General features: G+C 42.8%; 1 protein-coding gene across 5 annotated transcripts in view; it reads right to left on the bottom strand.

Moving 5' to 3' along the window:
• The window catches only part of FAM168A (family with sequence similarity 168 member A), a 201,366-nt gene that overhangs the window by 26,021 nt on the left and 150,255 nt on the right, over positions 1-25,090 (bottom strand). For all 5 annotated transcript variants that reach the window (XM_012505986.2, XM_003254742.4, XM_030794820.1 and 2 more), the window contains one exon: positions 4,121-4,201. In XM_012505986.2, coding sequence (XP_012361440.1) covers positions 4,121-4,201 — 81 coding nt within the window. The remainder of the gene's footprint in view (positions 1-4,120; positions 4,202-25,090) is intronic.

The raw sequence follows: 25,090 nt of genomic DNA, 5'->3' as shown, positions 1-25,090 counted from the left end.
CCATCCCTTCATTTATTTTCAAGCCAGATTACCATTAATAGGTCCCTTGATTCTGAAAGCCAAGTCTAGATTGGCTCCTACCTCTTGTGGGGCCAAAGAGTTCTTAAATAAGATCCCTGAAATAATTAAGAGCTTGGGAAAAAGCTCCAAATACCCACATTGCTTTCAGAACCAATGAAAAGAGTGAAATGTTTCCCTGCATCCTGGACAGATGACATCTTAGGGTACTCAGAGCTGCTAAAAATAGCTCTCTCTCAAGCAACTTCTGGGTCTCCTTAAAGCAGCTAAAAGACATTTAAACCTAAGAGCCTGGTTCCTTCTGAAGGCATCTCTCTGCATCACAAATGGCTGGCTCTGGCAGGAAGGTGAGAGTAACCTACACTGTCCTTTCTGACCTTGAGCCAGCTTCTCCATGGTAGGAAGTCCCCCAGTCAGGAAACCTGCACTGTGAATCCAGAGGCCAGCATTCCAAAATATGCTGTGTGTGTGTGTGTGTGTGTGCGCACGCGTGTGTGTGTGTGTGTGTGTGTAAGTAACTCAAAAGGAAAGGGATCTTCCCAAGGTCGCACCAAAATCAGAAGCAAAGTTAGTGCTACAACCTAGGCCTTTCAACTCCGAGTTTGGGGCCTTTAAATACAATACTCTACCACTACCCTCTCTTGTGGATTTTGTGGGTTTTTGAGAAAATAGTCTGGGTGACTTTAGTAGAAATATGTTGACTTTTAAAAACAAAATTGGGGAAAATCAAGTTAGATGAGGGCTTACTTTTTGCTTGTTTTAAAATTAAAGCTGAATATATATGCCAGGATGTACTCAATCTCTATCTCTTTTTTTCCCCTACAGTTTCAGCCTCCTACTATCTGCACTCCTTTCCCTCTTTAGCCAGTCTAATGCCTTAGTTTCTCTCTGGCCCACTGATGCAACTACAATGTAGCAGTTAAGAGCTCATGCGGCACAGTGGCAGGGTGCTGGGGCTTGGATCTTTGGGCTAGTTATGTAACTTCTCTAAGCTTTAGTTTTCCCATTTCGGAAATGGGGATAATAAGAGTACCAACCTCAAAAGTTTATTGCAATATGCAACAAGCTGATATAGATAAAGAACTTCAAATACTTCCTGACACATAGAAAACATTCAATAAATAGTAGCTATTTATTCCATGTCTTTCTACTTATTGGCAAACTGATCCTAAAACAATCCCATGGTCTATCACCAGAGGTGCTGAACATTATGAGAAAATAGCCCAGTGCTGGGGATGAGAGCCTGGACAAATTCACAGCCTCCACCATTCAGATGGGCCCCCAATGTGACCCTGCTCTGTTATCTTTTGGTATTTTCCAGTCCTACTCCTTCCTGTGAGGCTCTCACATCCTGACCTCCCTGGTTAAGAACTCTCCCTTGATCCCTACTTCCCTCTGTCTCAGCAAATCAAGGTCATTAGATGAGAACTCTCCACTTTCCACTGGGCAATTTATTCTAAGCACATCTACCTGTGACCTTTCCTTTAGTCTTTCCTTTAGTTGCCCTCCTGCGTGAGGCACCCTGTCTCTACCTGCTACTCAACTTCCCAAACCAAAGAAGAGAACTGAGCTCCAGATTTCCCACCCCTACAGTAGCCTCTGTGGAGGCCTGCCTCTGACTGGCACCACCTCTCCTGTATCTCTGACTTGTCCTCGCCACTTGCACCTTCCTATCAGTACCCCACACTCATATCCAAGAAAACCTTCCTTCAACCCTACATTCACTTCTAGTCAGTGTCCTTTTGTTTTTCCTTTCCTGGTAGCTAAGCTTCTAGTAAGAATAGGCTATATATGCTAAATCTACTTCTTCACTCCTGATTCACTGCACTCTGGTTTCTAGCCTCACCACCTCACTGACAATGCTTCCAATGAGGTCACTGATGGCCTCCTGACTAGAAAGACAATGAATCTTCTTCACTCTTGATCTTACTTGACCTTCTGCAACAACTCATTTGTTTCTAGACAGTTTACAAAGTCAATTCACAGATCTCATGGCACTTAAATTTAAGTCATTTATATATCATGATACACATGATGCTCGAAGCCATTGTAGTTAAGATAGAACTTACCAAATTTGATTATCAGAGAGAATTTCTGTAGCTTTTATTGTTTTTGCCTTCTATCATAGATCTTAGGGAAAATATTATATGTCATATTGACTAAAGGTAAATATAAAACCAATGCTGAGATACCATTATAGAACTTTAGCCCATGTGTCACTGCTCCCTTCATAAGCTTTCCAAAGGCAGTGACTACAGCTTCCTCAAGTTTGAATCATCTACAGGGTCTTCCAAAGTATCTTGGGCATAACAGAGTGGGTCAAAATGTCTGTGAAATGACACATCTATGTAAGCACCTTAGGGGATACCATCGCCTATTTACATAAAATAGTTCTTGTTTGTCCAAAAAACGGGCTGTCTGATAACTTCTTGGTGTGTGTGTATAATTATGACATGATTCCTACTTAGAGATAGGGGAAATGAGGTTCAGATAGGTCAGGTGACTTTAAGGTTGCGAATCTAGAAAATGACACAGTGAGGACTCAAATCTAGGTCTTCAGACAACCTGTATTCTTTTCTCCTTTAAGCCCCAAGAAAGAGAATGACAGTAGAATAAACACTAGATTGGCAGAGAAAAGCATAGGACGAGAGTCAGGAGATCTGCCAAAGATTCTAGTCCATATGCAGCTGCTGACTCACTGGGTAACTTGGGACAAAACACTGCTTTTTGATTCTCCTTTTTCAAGAGAAAAGGTTGAACTGGACGATCTCTAAGGTCTTTTGAAGCTTTCTAATTCTATAATGATAAGTGCTAAACAAGAAAATGGGGGGGTATTATCAAGACATTCAAGGCCTCTCCAAATCAGCCCTTGTATATCTATAGTTCAGATTCATCTAGCTGCTCACAGTTTAGCCACTCCCCTACTTCTACGTTCCTCACAGTGTCATGTTCTCACATCTCTAAGCCTCTGCCCATGCTCTACTCTGCCTGGAATGCCCACTGTTCCTTTGTGTGCTTAAAGAACAGCTTCTACTTCTTCAAATCTCTGTTGTTCTCACTCTCTGAAGCCTCCCCTACACTTTCACCCCCAGGCAGACTGTTGTTCCCTCTTCCTTCCCTTATATGTATTCCTTTTTACAATACTTAGCACATTAGTACTGCAATGAGTTTATATGCCAGGCTCCCAAATGGGAGCTACTTCAGGCAGGCAAAGATGGCATCTTTTAATTTTTCTATCCCAGTATGGAAGACATTCAACAAATACTTGTTGAGTAAATGGAACTTACATAAAACCATCCACAACCCTGAGGCAGGTAGTCACATTTGAATCTTAGAGAGGTGAGGTGACTTGCCCAAGGCCTTACAACTAGTAAGTTGGGTAATCAGGATTCAAACCCAGGACTTTCTAACCACAGAGCCCATACTCTTTCTCCTGCTCTTGAGTATTACAGCACCAGCTGAGCATGAGAGTTAAGATCAGAACTAAGACCGCTGCAATGATCCAAGCCCAAAATAGAATAAACCTTTTCAATATTTTCAAACCCATTTCAACCTCAATCCGAGTGTTGGGCCTTTACTATTTTTGAAAAACAAGTAGCTTATCTCGGCTTGAAAACCAGCTCTTTACCCTCTGGTGGCAAGAGCATGTGTGTGTGTGTGTCCCAAGGTGTGTGTGTGTGTGTGTGTGTGTCCCAAGGGGTGTGTGTGTGCGTGTCCCAAGGGGTGTGTAGGTGTGTGTGCGTGTCCCAAGGTGTGTGTGTGTCCCAATGGCAGCCACAGGGAAAACTGAGCAAAGAATGAATTTGGACATTGCTTGGGAGAGCAGAAAAGGTTCTATGAGGAGGATGCAGGTCTCAGACATTCCAGCATAGGAGAGATGAGCCAACCTTAAGTCCCAGACAGAGTGGAGGAGATTCTATTCCCGCCCCCACCCTGAGGCTGATTGTCCCAGTTCCCAGAAGGGACTCCCAGGAAAATCAAGCCTGGAGAGGCTGGGCCTGGAGCAATTAAGAACAGGAAAAGGCCAGCAAGTGGTTTTGTTTCTCCAAATAGAGTCCCCCTTCCCACTCCATTCACCACTGCTGTCCCATTTCCTCCTTACCTGGAGCATAACTGGGACTATTGGTGGGGTACAGGCTGGGATTGTAGGCAGGGGCAGCTGCTGGATAGGCTGTGGGGTAACCTACAGAGAGATAAGAAAAGGCTTATTTAGTTAGGCAAAACAAAAAACAAAAACAAAAACAAAAACCAGATCTTTGAGGAAACAGAATCCAAGCCCTAGGCTTGGCGTTCAGTCTCTCCATGGGCTATTTCAGATAGTATATGTGACCAGCTTTCAGCCTCTCAAGAGAAAAGTTACCAATACCAAAATCCCAATATATGCAGACTTTTTGGTCTATTTTTTAAAAGCGATACAAGAAATATTCTATATGCTCACTGTAAAAAAAAAAAAAAAAAAAAAAGTAAGTGGCCAGGCGCGGTGGCTCACGCCTGTAATCCCAGCATTTTGGGAGGCTGAGGCAGATGGATCACGAGGTCAGGAGTTCAAGACCAGCCTGGCCAAGATGGTGAAACCCCGTCTCTACTAAAAATACAAAAATTAGCCGGGCGTGGTGGTGGGCGCCTGTGGTCCCAGCTGCTATGGGGACTGAGGCAGGAAAGTCACTTGAACTCGGGAGGCGGAGGTTGCAGTGAGCCGAGATCATGCCACTGCACTCTAGCCTGGACGACAGAACAAGACTCCATCCGCCGCCCCCCACCCACCCCCCCAAAAAAATGGAAGCAACACTGAAGTTTACACTTTTTATGTTCAAGTTTACTTTCACATTCCTGCCACAACACTACTCTCCTCCCCAGAAGTAACACCATTAACAGTTTGGCATCTATCTTTCCAGATGGCGTTCTACACTTTTTTATCCACATATATTCAGTGGTGTGCTGGTAAATATTTAACAACGGGCTCGAAGGGGTTGGAAATGAGAGCTACTTTGCAGCATTTGCCAACTGCCATGGCATAAATGCTTCCACTATGACCAATTTGATGCTATCAACATCGCTGAATGAGTAGTTTGGAAGAGGTGCCCACAATCAGCTCTCAAGAGCTTACACAAACCAGCTCCAGCTCACTACAGTATACTATATTCAGTTGGGGGATTTTTTGAAATTTTTTTTATCATGGTAAAATATGTGTAATATAAAATTTGCAGTTTAGCCATTTTAAAATATATAATTCAGTGACATTAATGACATTTACAATGTTATGCAACTATCATCACTATTTGTTTCCAAGACATTTTCATCATCCCAAACAGAAACTCTGTAACCATCAACAATACATCCCCCAATACTCAGCCTGGTAACCTCTAATCTACTTTCTGTCTCTCTGAATTTGCCTATTTTATGTAATTATTTTATGTAAGTGGAATCATACACTATTTGTCCTTTTGTGTCTGGCTTCTTTCACTTAGCATAATGTGTTTAAGGTTCATCCATGTTGTAGCATGTACCGAAACTTCCTTCTTCTTTATGGCTGAATAATATTCCACTGTGTACACGCCAGATTTTCTTTATCCATTCATCTGTTGAGGGATGCCTAGACTGTTTCTACCTTTTGGCTATTGTGAATAATGGTACAATAAACAATGACATGTAAGTATCTGTTTGAGTACCTGTTTTCAAATCTTTGGGAAACATACCAAGTAGTAGAATTGTTGGGTCATATGGTAATTCTATGTTTAGCTTTTTAAGGAACCACCAAACTGTTTTTCACAATGTCTGTACTATTTTACATTCTCTCCAGCAATGCATGAGAGTTCAAATTTCTCTACATCCTCAACAACCCTTGTTTTTTTTTATTATTATTATAGCCATCCTATAGTAAGTGTGAAGTGGGATCTCAGTGTGGTTTCGATTTGCATTTCCCTAATGACTAACGATATTGAGCATCTTTCCATGTACTTATTGGCTATCTGTATATCCTCTCTGGAGAAATGTCTATCCAAATTATTTTCCCATTTAAAAATACAATTATTTGGCCGGGCGCGGTGGCTCACGCCTGTAATCCCAGCACTTTGGGAGGCTGACACGGGCGGATCACAAGGTCAAGAGATCAAGACCAGCCTGACAAACAAGGTGAAACCCCGTCTCTACTAAAAAAATAACAAACATTAGCTGGGTGTGGTAGCGCGTGCCTATAGTCCCAGCTACTGGGGAGGCTGGGGCTGCAGTGAGCCAAGATGATGCCACTGTACTCCAGCCTGGTGACAGAGTGAGACTCCGTCTAAAAAAAATAATAATAATAAAATAAAACAATTATTTGTTTATTTTTTAGAGACAGGGTCTTGTTCTATTACCCACGATGGAGTATAATGGCAGGATCATAGCTCACTGTAGCTTCTAACTCCTGGGCTCAAGTAATCCTCCTGCTTCAGACTCCTGAATAGCTGGGCCTACAGGTGTGTGCCACCGCGCCCCACCTTTTTTTTTTTTTTTTGTAGAGACGGGGTCTCATTATGTTGCCCACGCTGGTCTCAAATTCCTGGCCTCAAGTGATTTTCCTGCCTCGGCCTCCTAAAGTGCTGGGATTACAGGGCATTTTCTCATTTTTTCATTGGGTGGTTTGTCTTTTTGCTGTTACACTGCAGAAGTTCTTTCTATATTCTGAATATTAAACCATTATCAGACGTATTACTTACAAATATTTTCTCCCATTCTGTGGATTGTCTTTTTACTTTCTTTATAATGCCTTTGATGCAAAAAAAAAATCAATTTTAAGTCCAATTTACCTATTTTTTAATTTTGTTGATTATGCTTTTGGTGTCCTATCTAAGAATCCACTGCCAAATCCAAGGTAATGAAGATTGACCCTTATGTTTTCTTCTAACAGTTTTATGGTTTTGGCTTATATTGAGATCACTGATCCATTTTGAGTTAATTTTATATATGATATGAGGTAGGGGTATACATAGTTATATATTCTACTTTTTCACTTTAACATTATAAACAATTCCTCATGTAATTACATATTCTTCGAAAGGCTTATGTTAATATCTTTATGATATTCCATATGTAGATATATCGTTTAACCATTACCTGTTTTAGTTGTTTGAAAATTTCATTTTTATAATAGCTAACAAACTAAAATAACCTAAGTAAATCTCTGACTGATTATTTCTTTAGGAATGAATTCTAGAAGTGAAATCTCTAGGTCAAAGGGTAGGCCTTTTTTTTTTTTTTTTTTTTTTTTTTTTTTTGAGATGGAGTTTCACTCTGTCACCAGGCTGGAGTGCAGTGGCGCTGAATCGGCTCACTGCAACCTCCACCTCCTGGGTTCAAGAGATTATCCTGCCTCAACTTCCCAAGTAGTTGGTATTACAGGTGCATACCACCACACCCAGCTAATTTTTCTATTTTTAGTAGAGATGGGGTTTCACCACGTTGGCCAGGATGGTCTTGATCTCTTGATCTCGTGATCCACCTGCCCTGGCCTCCCAAAGTGCTGGGATTACAGGCATGAGCTATCATGCCCGGCCGGGTAGGCCTATTTTTAAAGTTCATCCATCCAACAAACAATTTGAGTATCTACTTGGTGCCAGACACTGGTTTAGGGACTTTTGTCAGTGAACAAAACAAAGATTCCTGCCCTTGTGGAGTTTATATTCTAAGAGGGTGGGAGAAGGCACCCTTGGATAAATATTAAACATAAAGTCTTCAGTGCTATGGAAAAGAGAAAATGGGCAAAGTAAAGGGAACCAGACGTGCCAACATGTCGAGGGTAAGGGCACTGCAATATTAAACATGATAATCAAAGTAAGACACATTGAGAAGGTATTTTTGCAAAGGCTTAAAGGAAATGATAGTGTTAAGCAGATAGCTGAAGGAGTGTTTTAGACAAAACAGTCAGTGCAAACGCCTAAGGTGACAGCATACGGGACAATGTTGGAGGAATAGCAAAAAGGCCAGTGTGGCTGGAATGGAACAAATGAGGGGGCAGTAGGAGTAGAGGAAGTCAGAGAGGTAAAGGGCTGGCCAGTTCATGTAGGGCTTTACAGGCCACTGTGAGGACTTAGACTTCTATTCTGAGTGAAATGAGAAGACCTCATAGGGTTTTCAGCAGGAGAGTAACATGCTTTGACTTATGTTTGAAAAGGGTCACACTGACTGATGTGTTGAAAACAGACTATAAGGGGGTAGAGAAGCATAGCAATCAGCTGAGAGGCTACTGCAAACTCCTGGCAATAGATGTTGGGACTCAGACCAGGGAAATAGTGGAGGTGAAGAGACGTGACATCCTAAGAACCTTCACATACTTTGCCGTACTGTTTTCTAGAAAGCCCATCAATTTGTACTTGTTCCAGCAGTGTATAAGTGCCTGTCTCACTGCTTCCTGCAGTTGTTAAATGCTCACTGGTATTCTGACTGACAATGAAAAGCTGGTTTTAAAAGTCAAAGATTAAATCCCTAAATCCCTAAAAGCTTCTTTGGGATTTGTAAATGTTGGAGCTTTAATAATGTATCTTTGTTAATATGCCTTTCCCTAAATCCTTTCCAATTCCAAAGAAAATTCATCTCTTTACCCCCTAATCATTTTCTGATTTTAGAACTGAGGTAGCTAACTTGTCGATTAATTAGCAATCTGGAGGTGTGCTACTTCTCAAGAAGAAAGTCAGGGGTCTAATCCGGGAAGCCAAGTGATCCAGTCTCGTAGCCAAAATCTGTATTCAGCTTCACGTGAGAAATTGTTCAGCCACAGGTAATCACACTCCTGTTTTGTCATTTCAGATGCCTTTCACTTTAGGGGCAATTATAGGATGTTCCTTCAATGTTTCCAAGTGGAATTATTTTTAATTCACTTGAATTTGGCAGATATTATATAATGGCAGCATTACAGGGAGCTTTATTTGGTCCTCCCTCCCTCTCTTTCCTTCCTTTCTTAACTTCTTACCTTCCTTCCCTTCTTACCTTACTTCTTTATTTATTTATTAATTACAGGGTCTCAGGCGTTACCTGAGTCCAGGAGTTTTATAACTGTTAATACATTAAGTCTGGTCAGGCATGGTGGCTCACACCTGTAATCTCAGCACTCTGGGAGGCTGAAGTAGGAGGCTTGCTTGAGCTCAGGATCTCTACAGTCTTGTGACACATGACTATACACTGAGTTGAAAAGACATACCGTGTATATTTCACTCATTTCTCATACAAAAGATATTTTCGCACTTGCTTTTCATTTAAGCCTCAAATCAATCCTAATGTGATTTCTCCCATTTTATAGCTAATCAAATAGCGGTTGAGAGGTGAAGTAACTTTCTGGTTAAGATTATTCAGCAAGTCAGTGGTCAAATTGGGAAGGGAATCCCAAAAGCAATGCCTTTTCCACACCTACCAAATAATTATCACTTTGTCCTTAGAAACAAGTCTGCCCCTTTTGTATTTGTATTTTTTGAAAGTGAAGAGTGAAGAGAATAAATGGACACAAGATAGCTTTTCTCCTTTATATCCTAAAGGCTGCAGTAGTGATCAGGCATTCTGGGATTTTGATGTGTACATTTTAATTGCTTTATAGATGTCAATACAATCTAAGCCTCTTTTCTTGTTGATACTAGGATTAGGACTAAAGAAATGTAAAGCTATTTTTTGATTAATATGGAAATTAGAAATTACTTTCAGCAGAAATCAGGGGACTATTTCTGAAAATACTTTACCTTTAGGAGCTAAAAATAGCAGAGTATCAAAAGGCCAGAGGAAGACAAACTCCCTGGCTCAGAAAGACAAACAGCCTTACTTCTTTGTGAGCAGGAGAATACTTAGGCAGTGAAGACATTTTAGGTCTGAAGCTCACAATTAAAAAGAAAACTGCCCTGCAAATGACCCCCTAGGGTGATCAAAACCAAAACAACACCAAAAAAAAAAAAAAAATCTTCATTCTCTCAAGATAATAAAGAAGAGGGCAAGAGGAAGGATGTAATTTTGAATCTGTATTATGTTCTGGCCACTGTGCTAGGCACTTCTTTATCTGATTTAATCTCTACCCAAAGTCAACAAAATATATTACTAGTTCCATTTTAGAGACGAGGATATTAAGACTTCTCTTACAGAGCTAATAAGTAGAGAGTGGAGACAGAACCCATTCCTACCAACCTCCCTGCCTCTCCCCAAAATGAGTCTACTCAGAGAAAATCTCTGGATTTGGCTGCCATTTACTTTGCCAAGATTCTTTTACTTCATCTTCAAAACCAAGGAAAATAGGAAATTACTCTGGAGAGTCAATTTGGTCAAAGATGGCTGTATTTAAGAAAAAAAATAAAACAACAACTACTGTTTCCACTCAGTGGAAAGGTCATGGTCATATTATTGAAAAGTATCACAGGCACTGAATTATAGAGTTGGAAGAGGTATTAGAGGTGATTGAGTCCAATTTGTCACACAGCACAGGAATACCCTTTATAGTGGCACACATGACTGGGAGCATAGCCTCTGCCAGCATATCTTTTTTTTTTTTCCAAGACGGAGTCTTGCTCTGTCGCCAGGCTGGAGTGCAGTGGCGCTATCTCGGCTCACTGCAACCTCCGCCTCCTGGGTTCAAGCAATTCTCCTGCCTCAGCCTCCCAAGCAGCTGGGATTACAGGCACATGCCACCACACCTGGCTAATTTTTGTATTCTTAGTAGAGATGGGGTTTCATCACGTTGGCCAAGCTGGTATTGAACTCTTGACCTTGTGATCCACCCACCTCGGCCTCCCAAAGCGCTGGGATTTACAGGTGTGAGCTACCACGCCTGGCCACTCTTTTTTTTTTTTTTTTTTGAGACAGTCTCACTCTGTCACCCAATCTAGAGTGCAGTGGTGCTATCTCTGCTCACTGCAACCTCCGCCTCCTCGGTTCAAGCAATTCTTCTGCCTCAGCCTCCCGTGGCGTACTCTTCTAATGATGGTACGCTCAGAACCTCTTCAGTGAGTCAAAGCACCGACTGGAGAGCTCTGAAGTTAGAAAATTCTTCACTCTGAGCTGAAAATCTGGCTTATTAAGAATCTTACCCCGAACATTTTTTCAGCCACTGGAGTACAGAGGCTGAGGCAGGAGAATTGCTTGAACCCAAGACACAGAGGTTGCAGTGAGTTGAGATCGCACCATTGCACTCTAGTTCCTGGTCCTAGTTCTACCCTCACAGAACATGTCTGTTTCCTCTCCTCCACGACAGCTTGCTAGATATGAAGATATCCATGATTCCTCCTGAATTTTCTTGTGTCCAAAACCAACAGACCCAATTCCTTCAATCTTCCCTCATCCTGACTGCTCACCTGCGATCAGACTTCAATTTACAAATCCCCTTCCCTTAAAACAATTCAATTTTTCTTCTTGCCTTGTTCATTCTTCTGCTGATAGTTTTTCCCCAATTAAAAAAAGATAATTAAACTGACATAACAAGACTATGGTGATTGTGGTCAGTGAAGGCCTAAAGTGACTGCATCCAGATTTCATCATCATCATCATCATCATCATCATCATCATAGCATCTGGCAAATACTCTGTGGCAAGCAGGGTGCTAGGTTCTTTACAGAGCACTTACAGTCTAATGGGGAAAAATATAGTTATTTAAATTAATCTATAGCTGTAATACATGTAAGATATAATCAGAGAATGTTGAAAGTGTTATCAGAATGCTGAGGAGGAAATGAAGAACATGTTTAGAATAGCTGGGAAAGGCTTCTTAGAGAAATAAACATTTTAGTTGGCTTTGAACAATGAATGGGAGGAGTTTGTCAAGGTGCGGAGGGGGCAGGAACAAAGAAATATATACTGATTCCATGCATGAAGGTATGAAAGTGCATACCACATTAGGGAAATGGCAAATAGTTCAGTACAGTTGGAATTTACTGCGTGCGGGGAAAAGTGGCAGGAAATAAAGATAAAAAGGTAGACTGGGGGACAGGCTGTGAAGGGATTTGAATGCTAGGCTAAGGGATGGAATTAATCAAAAAATAATAGGAAAACATTTGAGGGTTTTAAACTGGGGGGGCTCATATGTATGTTTTACAAAAACTACTCCGGCGGCAGCATGAAAAGGAGTTCAGAGTGGTTAAGATCAGAGAAGGAGGAACACAACAGTAAGTCACTACAGTAGCCCAAAGGAAAAGCTAAAACACTAGCAATAGGATGAAGAGAGGAGGGACTACAAAGATGTTTAGGAGGCAGAGCCTACAAAATTTGATCCTGAGCATAAAACCCCATTTTAGTCCTGTGGGCTAAGAAGCTACAAAGAATGACAGGAAACACTCTAACTGCAGGGTTTGCAAGTACTATCCCCCCGCCCCACCCCCGCTTCTTTTCTTTGATAGGCAGAAGGAAATAAAATAAATAGACACTTGAATCTGTTAGCTCCAGAAAAATGCATGAATCTGAATTTCTCTTACTAGCTGGGAGGCTTGACTGCTGAGAGTGCTATACTGGTGAAAATGTAGGTCAGCCCAAGCAGGCAGCAGTTCTGTAGTGCTGGCTCTGAACCTGCCCACCAGACCTGAATCTAAGATAGCCTGTATATTAGATTCAAGGCCCAGCCATCCAGCCTTCCACTGGCGAGCTGCAGGGAATTGTAAAGGGTGTGAACTATAATAAATGAGGCACTGTTCTCATCTAGGGCAAGGCAGCTCCTCCTGAGGTAACAAGACAGGAGGAAATATCCAGTAATCAATTGTGCTCTGAGTTGTGCTGCATCTTCAGAGAAAGCATACCTATCCAGGTTAAAGGCCAGCAACCTCTGGGTCATTCACCTAGGCTGAGCCCTAGCACAGAAAGGCTGCTAAAACCAGATCAGCCTTAACTTCCTATGTTATTAGTGTACAAACAGTATCAACAACAAAAAAAGGTAAGAAAATAAGTTGCTTAGACACTAGTAATATAACTGCGCCTAGGTAAATATATAAGGCCAAGAGTGTGCTGTTGCCTCAGGACAAATTTTTTTTTAACAAATCTAAAAATACCTCTGCAGTTCCCTATCTGCTGGTATAGGAGAAATTTTAATGGGAAGCAGATGGCCTATTCTCTCAATCCCCATTCTAGGAGTGTGCTGTTGCTTCTTTTTTCTCCTACATTTATAAGGCACTTGGGAGGTATTCAACACTTCAGAGGTTGTTTGGTGTCTCTGACCTCTGTGTGTTTATCTTCTAAAACAGGTCAAAGAGCAAGGTGAAATTTTGTGAATCGATAATTTGGTCCATGAATACCTTTGTCTCTCAGGTCAATTCACTTTTTTTTTTTTTTGAGTCGGAGTTTTGCTCTTGTCGCCCAGGCTGGAGTGCAATGGTGTGATCTCTGCTCACTGCAACCTCTGCCTCCCAGGTTCAAGTGATTCTCCTGCCTCAGCCTCCTGAGTAGCTGGGATTACAGGCGCCTGCCACCGCGCCCAGCTAATTTTTGTATTTTTAGTAGAGACGGGGTTTCGCCATGTTGGCCAGGCTGGTCTTGAACTCCTGGCCTCAAGTGATCTGCCTGCCTCAACCTCCCAAAGTGCTGGGATTACAAGTGTGAGCCACTGCGCCTGGCCCACTCTTTTATTCTACTGTTCCATTTAAAGAGATTTACTAAAGGGAAAAATCTTGCTCAGATTCAACAAAATGTATTGGAACACTTGTTTTCCATGTAAAACAATAAAATTAGACACCCCCAACCCCACACCTCACACTTCTCCAATTCTAGAAAGACCAAAGACTTAAATATAAAATAAAACAGGCTGGTCTTGGTGGCTCACTCCTGAAATCCCAACACTTTGGGAGGCTGAGGAAGGAGGATCGCTTGAGCACAAGAGTTTGAGACTTGCCTGGGCAATATAGCAAGACCCTGGCTCTACAAAAAGTGGTGGTGTGTGCCCATAGTCCCAGCTACACGGGAGACTTGGGAGGATCACTTGAGCCCAAGAGATTGAGGCTGCAGTGCCGTGACTGCACCACTGCACTCCAGCCCGGGTGACAAAGTGATACCCTGTCTCAAAAGAAGAAAAAGAAACAGAAACAGGAGAATATCAGAGTCCCAGAGAATATCAGTATGACCTTGGGATTACAAAGTGTTTCTTAGATGATACCATAAGGGAGAACCACAAAAGGGTGAAAAATTTAACTAATTAAAACATAAGGTTCTGTATGTCAGAAGATGCCATAAACAAAGTTAAAAGGCAAGCACAGAGAAATAAAAGACATTTGTAACATATGTAACATTGGACTAGAGGCCAGATTAAAAAACTCATATTAATCAAGAAGAAATGAAAATAAGCCAATAGAATCTAATCAGGCAACAATTCACAAAAGAAACCATACAGCTGACTGGGGAGAAACAGAAATATGTTCAACCACAAGAGTAATCAGCAAAATGCACATAAAAGGAATATTGTATCATTTCATACCTATCAGACGGGCTTTTTTTTTTTTTTGAGACAGAGTCTTGCTCTGTCGCCAGGCTGGAGTGCAGTAGCGCTATCTCAGCTCACTGCAACCTCCACCTCCTGGGTTCAAGCGATTCCCCTGCCTCAGCCTCCCAAGTAGCTGGGATTACAGGCACGTGCCACCACGCTTGGCTAATTTTTTGTATTTTAGTGGAGATGGGGTTTCACCATGTTGGCCAAGATGGTCTCGATCTCTTGACCTCGTGATCCGCCCACCTCAGCCTCTCAAAGTGCTGGGATTACAGGCGTGAGCCACCGCACCCAGCCTAGACAGGCAAAAATTTTAAAGTGTAACAATATCAGGTGTTGGATAGGACCCAAAACAATGCTCATATTTTGTTCAGGGTTTCTACATTTGTATTCAAATGGGTTATGGGTCTATCTATAGTTTTCTTGTGATGTCTTTGCCTGGTTTTGGTATCAAGGTAATGTTGGCCTCATAGAATGAGTTAGAAAGTATTCCTTTATCTTCCACTTTTTCAAAGAGTTTGTGCAGGATTGGTGTTAATTCTTATTCAAATATTTGGTAGAACTCACCAATGACGCCATCTGGTCCTGGGCTTTTCTTTGCGGACAGTTTTTTGATTACTAATTCTCTCTCTGTTATAGGTCTAGTCAGATTTCCTATTTATTCACGAGTCAGTGTTGGCAGTTTCTTTCTTTCTAGGAATTTGTCTATTTCACCTAGGTGCCTAATTTGTTAGCATACAATTGTTCACAGTCTTACCTCATATTCCTTTTTATTTCTATAAAAGTCTGTAGTAATGTCCTCTGTATCATTCTTGATTTTAGTAATTGGAGACTTCTCTCTTTTGTTCTTCATCAGCCTAGCTAAAGCTAAAAAAGTTTGTTGATTTTGCTGGTCTTTTAAAATGACCAACTTTTGGTTTATTGATTTTCTCTGTTTTTCTCCATTTGATTTCATTGATTAATTTATCATGTCCTTTCCTCTACTTGATTTAGGCTTCATTTGCTCTTTTTCCCCGTAGTGTGTTAAGGTGAATGATTCAGTTACTGAGTTGAGGTCTTTCTTCTTCTTCTTTTTTTTTTTTTTTTTTTTTTGGAGTCTTGCTGTTGCCCAGGCTGGAGTGCAGTGGCATGATCTCGGCTCACTGCAAGCTCCGCCTCCCGGATTCACACCATTCTCCTGCCTCAGCCTCCCGAGTAGCTGAGACTACTCCAGGCGCCTGCCACCACGCCCAGCTAATTTTTTGTATTTTTTAGTAGAGACGGGGTTTCACGGTGTTAGCCAGGATGGTCTCGATCTCCTGACCTCGTGATCCGTCTGCCTCAGCCTTCCAAAGTGCTGGGATTACAGGCGTGAGCCACTGCGCCTGGCCTCTTCTTTTTTAATGTAAGCACTTACAGCTATAAATTTCCCATACATTTTGGTATGTTATGTTTCATTCATCTCAAAGTATTTTCTCATTTTCCTTGTGATTTCTTTTTTGACCCACTGGTTATTTAGGAAATGTGTCATTTAATTTTCACGTAATTGTGAATTTCTCAAATTTCTTTCTGTTACTGATTTCTAATTTTGTTCCACTGCAGCCACAGAACATACTTTGGTATTAGTTCAATCCTTTATACGTACTGAGAGTTGTTTTATGGCCTAGCACACTGTCTATCCTGAAGATTGTTCCATGTATTCTTGAGAATTATATTCTGTTATTGGAGTGCCCTCTAGGTGACTGTTCGGTATACGTGGTGTACAGTGTTGTTCAAGGCTTCTATTTCTTTTCTTTCTTTTTTTTTTTTTTTTTTTTTTTTTTTTTTTTTTTTTTTTTTTTGAGACAGAGTGAGTAAAGGAAAGGAGAGGAAGTGACAGCTTGAGGAGACAGAGGAGTCCACAGGAATTTTCCTTTATATATAGTGCATTTTAAAACATTTTTGTCCCTCTTTAAAAAACTGTAAACGAAAGTGTCCCCACATTTTTGCCTTTTTATTTGTAATTTATTTCAGTCTATTATTTCTGCTTTATGCTACTAGCTAATAGTGAAAGTTCAAACAACCTAAATGTCTACCAACAGGGCATTAGCTGAAACAAATCTAAACCCAATCTAGGATTCCTTAAGTAAATTAAGGTGAGTTATAGAACAGTACATAGCATATAATCTCATTTTTGTTGAAAAACAATGTATGTATGTTCATTTTAAAAGACCTAGAAAAACAGATACACCGAAGTGTTAACAGTGATTGTCTCTGAATCACAGGAATTATTAGTGTTCCTCTATGTTCTTCTCATGTCAGTATTCTCTATTTTTTCTAAAATGAGCATACACTGTTTTCGAAATAAGGTAAAACAACAAGAGAAGCCATAAAATGATTATATTGGAGGGCCGCGGTGGCTCGCACCTGTGATCCCAACATTTTGGGAGGCCGAGGCGGGTGGATCACCTGAGGTCGGGAGTTCAAGACCAGCCTGACCAACATGGAGAAACCCCGCCTTTACTAAAAGTACAAAATTAGCTGGGCGTGGTGGTGCATCCCTGTAATCCCAGCTACTTGGGAGGCTGAGGCAGGAGAATCGCTTGAACCTGGGAGGTAGAGGTTGCGGCAAGCCAAGATGGCAACATTGCACTCCAGCCTGAGCAACAAGAGTGAAACTCCGTCTTAAAAAAAAAAAAAAAAAAAAAAGATTATATTATCGGTCGGACATTAGATATTTTCAATTAATCTCTTATTGTTAGACATGTCATCTGTTCCATATAACTGCCACTCATACTTCTGGCAGAGCCAGGACTAGAATACAAACACCCAGATTTTCTAGATATATGTTAAAATGTCTCTCTCTTTTTTTTTTTTTGTAGAGACAGGGTCTCAATATGTTACCCAGGCTGATCTCTCCTGGCTTCAAGTGATCCTCCCTCCTCAGCATCCCAAAGTGCTGGGATTACAGGAATGAACCTTAGGTCCAGCCTTTAAAAACTCTTATTGGGCCCTACAAATTTAAAGGGTTGTTGTTTCTAGAGACTTTGTCAACACGCTGGTGAGGTCCTAAAGGAAGTAGGTAGGAAATATGTGCAACATGCACACCAGGGCAGGATTTTCAAATAAAGTGAAATGGAACATGTCTTAGGTCAATGATCTCTAGAAAATACTACCATTTCAACACTTTTTTGTTTAGAGCTACCACTAGGTTGCTATATGACCTGGGCAAGACACTTACAGCCCTTATCAAATATTCTATCTCTGCTTCCTCATCTGCAAGATAGAAACAACAGCTACTATTAAATGAACATCTCCCATAATGTTTTACAAGTGGGAAAACTGGGGCTCTAGGAGGTTAAGTAATTTGCTCATGGTTATGTAAGTGACAGTTAAGACTGAAACCAGATCTATCTGACAAAAGAGAATGAAGGTAGGGAAATGTTTGGCTCTATTTCTATGAATTATTTTATTTTTTCCTTTTAACATTAAGGAGGTATCAGCAGAACTTTCTTTGTACAATGCAAATGACACTGTGTACTCTGTGGGATTGAATTAGAAGGTACATTGAATTACAATTAACTCAGGCCTCATCTTAACAGCTGAGTAATTAGATCAATCTAATCTTCTGAATTTTATTGCTTGTTTTATTATGATCTATAATCAGTTGAAATTATAACAGGAAGTCTAAAAGTCTTATACAAAAGCAACATGCTGCAAAGGAAAGAACATTTCCTAACTCTCAGTAGCTGGATGATTCAAGGCAAGTTACTTAACTACTTTGCACCTCAGTTTCCAAATCTATTAATATAAAATAGGAAGACCACTGTCCCACAATTACCAAGGTATACTGTTTAGAAATGCCCAAGAACTCGAAAAAAGAGGGATTCCTCAAGGGATATGAGAAAATTACCTGAGCAACATCTAAAAGGAAAGGTCTCTGACACACACTCTGGCCTCATTACCCCCAAGAACTCAGTGAAGGTCATGCCCATGCAACCTGTCACTTTTGCTGGAGGAAGCCTGAGGTTAAGTCCAGATTCCTCCTTCTCCCTCACTCCCTAAGTCCAACATCAAGTCCTAACTTATTCATTCATATTCCACAAATATTGAATGCCTACTGAAAGCTAGACACTGTTCTCTCTAAAAATGTCTCAAACATGTCCCCACCTCTGCATCTCAAATACAGCTCCTAGTTCAGGTCTCTTGACTGAAGTATCAACACTCTCCTAACTGGTCTTCTCCTTTTTCCCTCTCTCTCCAATCCATCCATCTCATTGCATCCAGAGAGATCTTTCAAAAATGCCAACCTATCCATCACGCCTAAAAGTCTCTGGCAGCTTCCCAAGGATAAAGTTCCAAACTTCTTATCACAGCATAAAGACCAGCCAAGTCTAGCTCTTGCACATTTAGATGTCCTATTTCTTCTCTTGCCAAGCCGGGTCTGGCATTTTACACTTCAACAACAACACACAGCTGTTCTAACATTTGATTATTCTACTTTCATGTCATTGTTTAGACTCTTTTCAATGCTCAGATAGTCCTTCTTTTGTTCACTTCACCTCCTTCTCCAAAATGTCTTCCTTGACCTTCTCTCCTTCAGACTAGATTAGGTGTTCCTTCTGGTTATTATTCCCTTAACTAGTTTTTCTTATATTCCTTATCAAATTACATTTCCAGTTTTCTCAAATATTGCTGGGCATGATGCCTCACACCTGTAATCCCAGCACTTAGGGAGGCAGAGGCAGGAGAACTGCTTGAGCCCAGGAATTTAAGACCAACCTGGGCAACATAGCAAGACCTCATCTCTACCAAAAATTAAAAAAAAAAAAAAAAAATAGCCAGGCACGGCAGTGCGCATCTGTATTCCCAGCTACTTGAGAAGTTGAAGTGGAAGGATCACTTGAACCCAAGAGATCGAGGCTGCAGTGAGCTATGATCATCACACCACTGCATTCCAGCCTGGGCAACATAGTAAGACCCTGTCTCAAAAAAAAAAAAAATTCACCCCCCAATTTGTTAGGTGTAGTATCAGTCCAGTGATGGCCGCCTACGATGTGGTTCTCTATGTCCTTATATGTCCCACATGGGGGCTTCTGCTTGGGCTCTCACTGCCCAAACCTATTTTTTTTTTTCAGTCTTCCTCCCTCTCTAATCCCTCTCTAATCACCAAGTCTTGTGGCTGATAAGACCCCTTGGTCTGGGTCTAGCCAAGACAGACCCATCAGCTAACTACCATTTCCCTGCTGATTCAACTTCCACTGCAGAAAAAGCTGCATGGACTTTAGATTCAGACAGACTCAAATCCTAATTTTGTCATTTCAAACTGTAAATTCAGGCAAGTTACTTCCACTCAGTGAGCTTTAGCTATCTCTTATATAAAATGGGAAAATAATCACTTTGCAGAGTTGAGATGATAATGCTAATAATAAAAATCACTATTATTACTTACGTGTCAAGTTATTTTTTGTTTGTTTGTTTGTTTGAGACACAGTCTCGCTCTGTTGCCAGGGTGGAGTGCAGTGATGTGATCTCAGCTCACTGCAACCTCTGCCTCCTGGGTCCAACCAATTCTCCTGCCTTAGCCTCCCAAGTAGCTGGGACTACAGGCGCATGCCACTACGCCCAGCTAATTTTTGTATTTTTAGTAAACACAGGGTTTCACCATGTTGTCCAGGATGGTCTCGATCTCTTGACCTTGTGATCCGCCCGCCTTGGCCTCCCAAAGTGCTGGGATTACAGGTGTGAGCCACCGCACCCAGCCCCATGTGTCAAGTATTTATGCTAAGAGCTTTACATTAATCCCATCTAATCCTCACAACCCTTTCATGAGGTAGGTCCTACCATTACCTTTATTTTATAGATGAGAAACCAACTAGAGAAGCTAATTTACTTGCCTGGGTAATTGTGATAGACAACAGGCTCACTAACCCAATGATCATTCCCAACACCCTTTGCCCTTACCAAATGCTTTCATTACTGAGGCTGGAAAAGCTAAATACTCACTTTCCCAGCTTTCCTAGCACTTAGGAATAGCCATGTGGCCCAGTTCTGACCAATGAGATGTACACAGAAGTCTGCTGAGGGTATTTGGGTCTTTGCTTTCCTAGGAGAAGAACAGACATTACTCGTGTTCCTCTATACCCCTTTTTTCCTACCTCCATCAGAGACATAATGACTAGAGCTATAGCAGCCATCTTAGAGCAGGAGGAAAAGCCCAAAGAATCATAGGGATATTGGTCTTGTATTCACTGACCTAATAAATCAATGTCACCTGCCACTGACCTTCAGACTTCTTTTTATGTAAGAAAAATATACCTCCTATTTACCTATTTATTTAAGCTCCTGTTTTGTTTTGTTTTTTCTCTCTCTCTCTCTAACTCTATCTCTATCTTTCCTTTCTTTCTCTTTTTGACATGCGGTCTTGCTGTGGTGCCCTGGCTAGAGTGCAGTGGCATGATCATGGCTCACTGTAGCCTTGACCTCTTGGGCTCAAGCAATCCTCCTGCCTTAGCCTCCTGAGTAGCTGGGACCACAGGTGTGCGCCACCTAATTTAAAAATTTTTTTTGGAGAGCCAGGGTCTCTCTATGTTGCCCAGGCTGGTCTCCAACTCCTGGGCTCAAATGATCCTCTTGCCTCAGCCTCCCAAAGTGCTGGGATTACAGGCATGAGGCACCGCACCTGGCCTAAGCTACTGTTAATCAAGTCTTCCAGTAGCATATTCTGGCATTTATAACTGATGCATAGTGAGTGATCAAAGAGTGGAGCTGAGATTCAAACACAGGCAATTCTTAACTACTAAGCTACATGAAAAAAAAATCTGGCACTGGATTTACTAGGGAATGGGTACTCAAATGATGAAAATAACTATAATAATATGAATCACTCGGCCTACCTTCTTAAGGCTCCAAGCTCCTCTGGAAACTCAGGATGGTTAGTAACCTAAATTACAACAGAACTGCTTAGGATCAGGTCCCCTCTTTGGACACTGTGCCCAGCCCTCTTGTCTGCATTTCAATTCAGAGCTCCCAGCTCGGGATCCCCACTAAGGCGGGGAGAGGGTAGGAAGGTTTGGAGTCAGGTCTTGACTCTTTGCCCATCCCCACCTATCTTATGGTACCACAAAGATTTCAGGCCTCCTGCCATGCAGGCATAAGGCAACAGAGTTCAATGAACTCAGCATAAACTTACAAATTGTGACAGCACTTGTGGTGACAGTGAAGGCCAAAGCTTCTCCTTGGTAGACAGAGACCTTTGGAAGTAACAAGAAGTATGGTTTTGTAGCTTAAACAAGACCAAGGACTACTGATTTTTCTGCATCTTCTCCTGCTGACAGCAGTAATAGCAAAAATCTGATTTAGACACTTAAATTCAAGTACCTTCCCCACCAGCTGAGCAATTTTCAAGTAATCACACTTTCGACCTTACCCAACATGAGTCCTTTTAAAGCCAATTTTGGGGGCCAATTATTTAGTTTTCCTAAAATGTGCAAGGAAAAAGAGAATTGTTGGCTATCCTGCTGGAAACTGGCTTGCATCCCTGTGTCCAGGGTTTAGGACCACCCAATCTGTCTTGAGAAGGTGCCTGTCATAGCTGACACATGTGTGACAGTTGACACATAACCTGCTTCTAAAGTTGTTTTGAACTTGAAGGAATTATGACATTCATGATGGCAAGATTCCTAGACAAGCTCACAAAATTGGGAGAGAAGAGGAAGACTATGGAACATTTACTAAATGGGAGATAGGTCCATTAGAATCATCTAGAGAGCTTGTAAAAACACCGATTTTGCTGGGAACCACCTCTAGGGTTTCTGATTCAGTAAGTCTGAAGCTGAGGCCCAAGAATTAGCATTTCTAGTAGGTTTATAGGCCCAGGGGTTACATTTAGAAAATCACTGCTATAAAGTATAAATCAATTATTAGTCACAGAGACTTTGGAAACCGACAATTGGGCACCTCCAGATGCTGGAAAAGTTTCTCCATCCGTAAGAAAAGGTTCACTGTATCAGGATATTCACCTAGCTTTTGGCCGTTTTTTCCTCCCCAAAACAAAACAACCCCCCTTCTCCACTTCCCTCCCCCCAAATCTAAACAGCAATAGTGACAGGTTTCAGCTGGTTTCTTTTTATGGACCAGACAGACCCTGAATGCTCAGAACATAGGGAAATGCCTGTGGGTTTTCACAAGGCAAAGCTGTCTCAAAAAAGATGCTTTGATCCATCCTTCCTTCCTCCCTCCCTCCCTCTCTTCCTTCCTCCTTGCTTTCTTCTTTTCTTCTTTCTTTTCTTCCCTCTGTGGCCCAGGCTGGAGCACACTCGGCTCGCTGCAGGCTCCCGTGATTCTCCTGCCCTGGCCTGCGGGCTGCCTGCGATTGCCGGCGCGCGCCACCACCCCTCCCTGGTTTTTCTCCTTTGGCTGGAGGCACGGTTTCGCCATGTCGGCCAGGCTGGTCTCCAGCTCCTGACCTCGAATGGTCTGCCCGCCTCAGCCTCCCGAGGTGCTGGGACTGCAGACGGAGGCTCACTCACTCGGTGCTCGGTGTTGCCCGGGCTGGAGTGTGGTGGCGTGGTCTTGACCCGCTGCAGCCTCCACCTCCCAGCTGCCTGCCTTGGCCTCCCAGGGTGCTGGGATTGCAGCCTCTGCCCGGCCGCCGCCCCGTCTGGGAGGTGGGGAGCGTCTCTGCCTGGCCGCCCATCGTCTGGGTTATGAGGAGCTCCTCTGCCCAGCCGCCCCGTCTGGGAGGTGAGGAGCGCCTCTGCCCAGCCACCACCCCGTCTAGGAAGTGAGGAACGTCTCTGTCTGGGAAGTGAGGAGCGACTCTGCCCGGCCGCCACCCCGTCTGGGAAATGAGGAGCGCCTCTGCCCGGCTGCCCCGTCTGGGAAGTGAGGAGCGCCTCCGCCCGGCCGCCCCTTCTGGGATGTGAGGAGCGCCTCTGCCCGGCCGCCCCGTCTGGGAAGTGAGGAGCGCCTCTGCGCGGCCGCCCCGGCTGGGAAGTGAGGAGCCCCTCTGCCTGGCCGCCCCTTCTGGGATGTGAGGAGCGCCTCTGCGCGGCCACCCCGTCTGGGAAATGAGGAGCGCCTCTGCCCGGCCGCGCCTTCTGGGAAGAACTGAGGAGCGCCTCTGCCCAGCCGCCCCGTCTGGGAAGTGAGGAGCGCCTCTGCCCGGCCATCCATCGTCTGGCATGTGAGGAGCGCCTCTGCCTGGCCGCCCCATCTGGGAATGAGGAGCGCGTGTGCTTGGCCGCCCCGTCTGGGAAGTGAGGAGCGCCTCTGCCTGGCCACCCCTTCTGGGATGTGAGGAGCGCCTCTGCCCGGCCGCCCCGTCTGGGATGTGAGGAGCGCCTCTGCCCGGCCGCCCCGTCTGGGATGTGAGGAGCGCCTCTGCCCGGCCGCCCCGTCTGGGAAGTGAGGAGCGCCTCTGCGTGGCCGCCCCGTCTGGGAAGTGAGGAGCGCCTCTGCCCAGCTGCCCCGTCTGGGATGTGGGGAGTGCCTCTGCCCGGCCGTCTCGTCTGGGAGGTCTACCACAGAGGCCAGAAGCAATGTGGGGGCTGGACGTGGTGGCTCACGCCTGTAGTCCCAGTACTCTGGGAGGCCGAGGCAGGTTGATCACTTGAGGCTAGGAGTTTGAGACCAGCCTGGCCAACATGGCGAAACATATGAAAAATACAACTGACCAACCAACCAACCAACCAAGCGACAACAAAACAGGTCTACCCTGGAGTCGTACTCTAATTTTTTCTATTTTCCTCCCTTTCTGATCCTTTATCCCACTTTCTTTTTCTTCCTCTTCCTTCTCCTTCTTCTTTGTCAAATAGAGGATTGAGTTATTATCATTGATCCATACAAAGTCCCTCTCTCATTTATTTTCTTTAATTCCCACCCCCCATTTCTATTCCCCGTCTTCCCATGGGCAACCTTCCTAATATGTTTGATATGCATCTTTTTGTTTGTATGTACTTTTAGAAAATGTTTATTGTTTTGTGTGCAAAAAAAAATTAAAAAAAAAAAAAAGATGCTTTGAGTTCAGAAGAGGAATTCTCCTAGAAGTTCCAGACAATTTACCCTGAAAGAAAGGACAAGTCTACAGTGGAGGTTCTCTGATCTCCCAAAGTATGCATATACTACTACTAGCTGCTACTAAGAAAAAAAACTCTTAGACCAGCTTATTCCAGAACACATCTGTGCTTACCATAGTAAGAACCAGGAATGAATAGGTGCAAGGATGGAGACAAGTGTGTGCATGCGTGATATATATTAGGGGTTGGGAAGACAAACATAAACCAGATAATTCTGAGAACCCCTTCATGGTAGCTTAGGAGCTATCTAAATGGGTTACAGATTGAGTTGAGATACTGATTCCTTAAGCTCTTAGGCTGTCTGGGAAGAAGGTGAGGCATAAGAGCTCCTGGGCAGCTTTGTCTATCTATCCAGAGTTCCCTATAAATAACATCATTTTCTATGTGAAAGCACTGGCTTAGAGCTAAATGTGAATCACTGTTTAGAGAAGACCCTTGGGACAAAAAGTCTATTCCAAACGCTCAGGTCAATTTGCCAGAGAGATTTATGGACCTCTGAAAAGGCTTCATTATTAGAGGTTTGATCATTCAGTCCTTTATTCACTCAACTAACCAATATTAATTGAGAGTTCACTTTGTGTTAGGCACTTTGTGTTAGCACTGAGAACACAATGACTGCCTGCAAGAGCAATGG

The sequence above is a fragment of the Nomascus leucogenys genome, chromosome 15, assembly GCF_006542625.1.
Source record: "Nomascus leucogenys isolate Asia chromosome 15, Asia_NLE_v1, whole genome shotgun sequence".
Lineage (NCBI taxonomy): Eukaryota > Metazoa > Chordata > Mammalia > Primates > Hylobatidae > Nomascus > Nomascus leucogenys.
The sequence above is the reverse complement of the archived record's forward strand: the minus strand, read 5'-3'. Positions and strand labels throughout refer to the sequence as shown.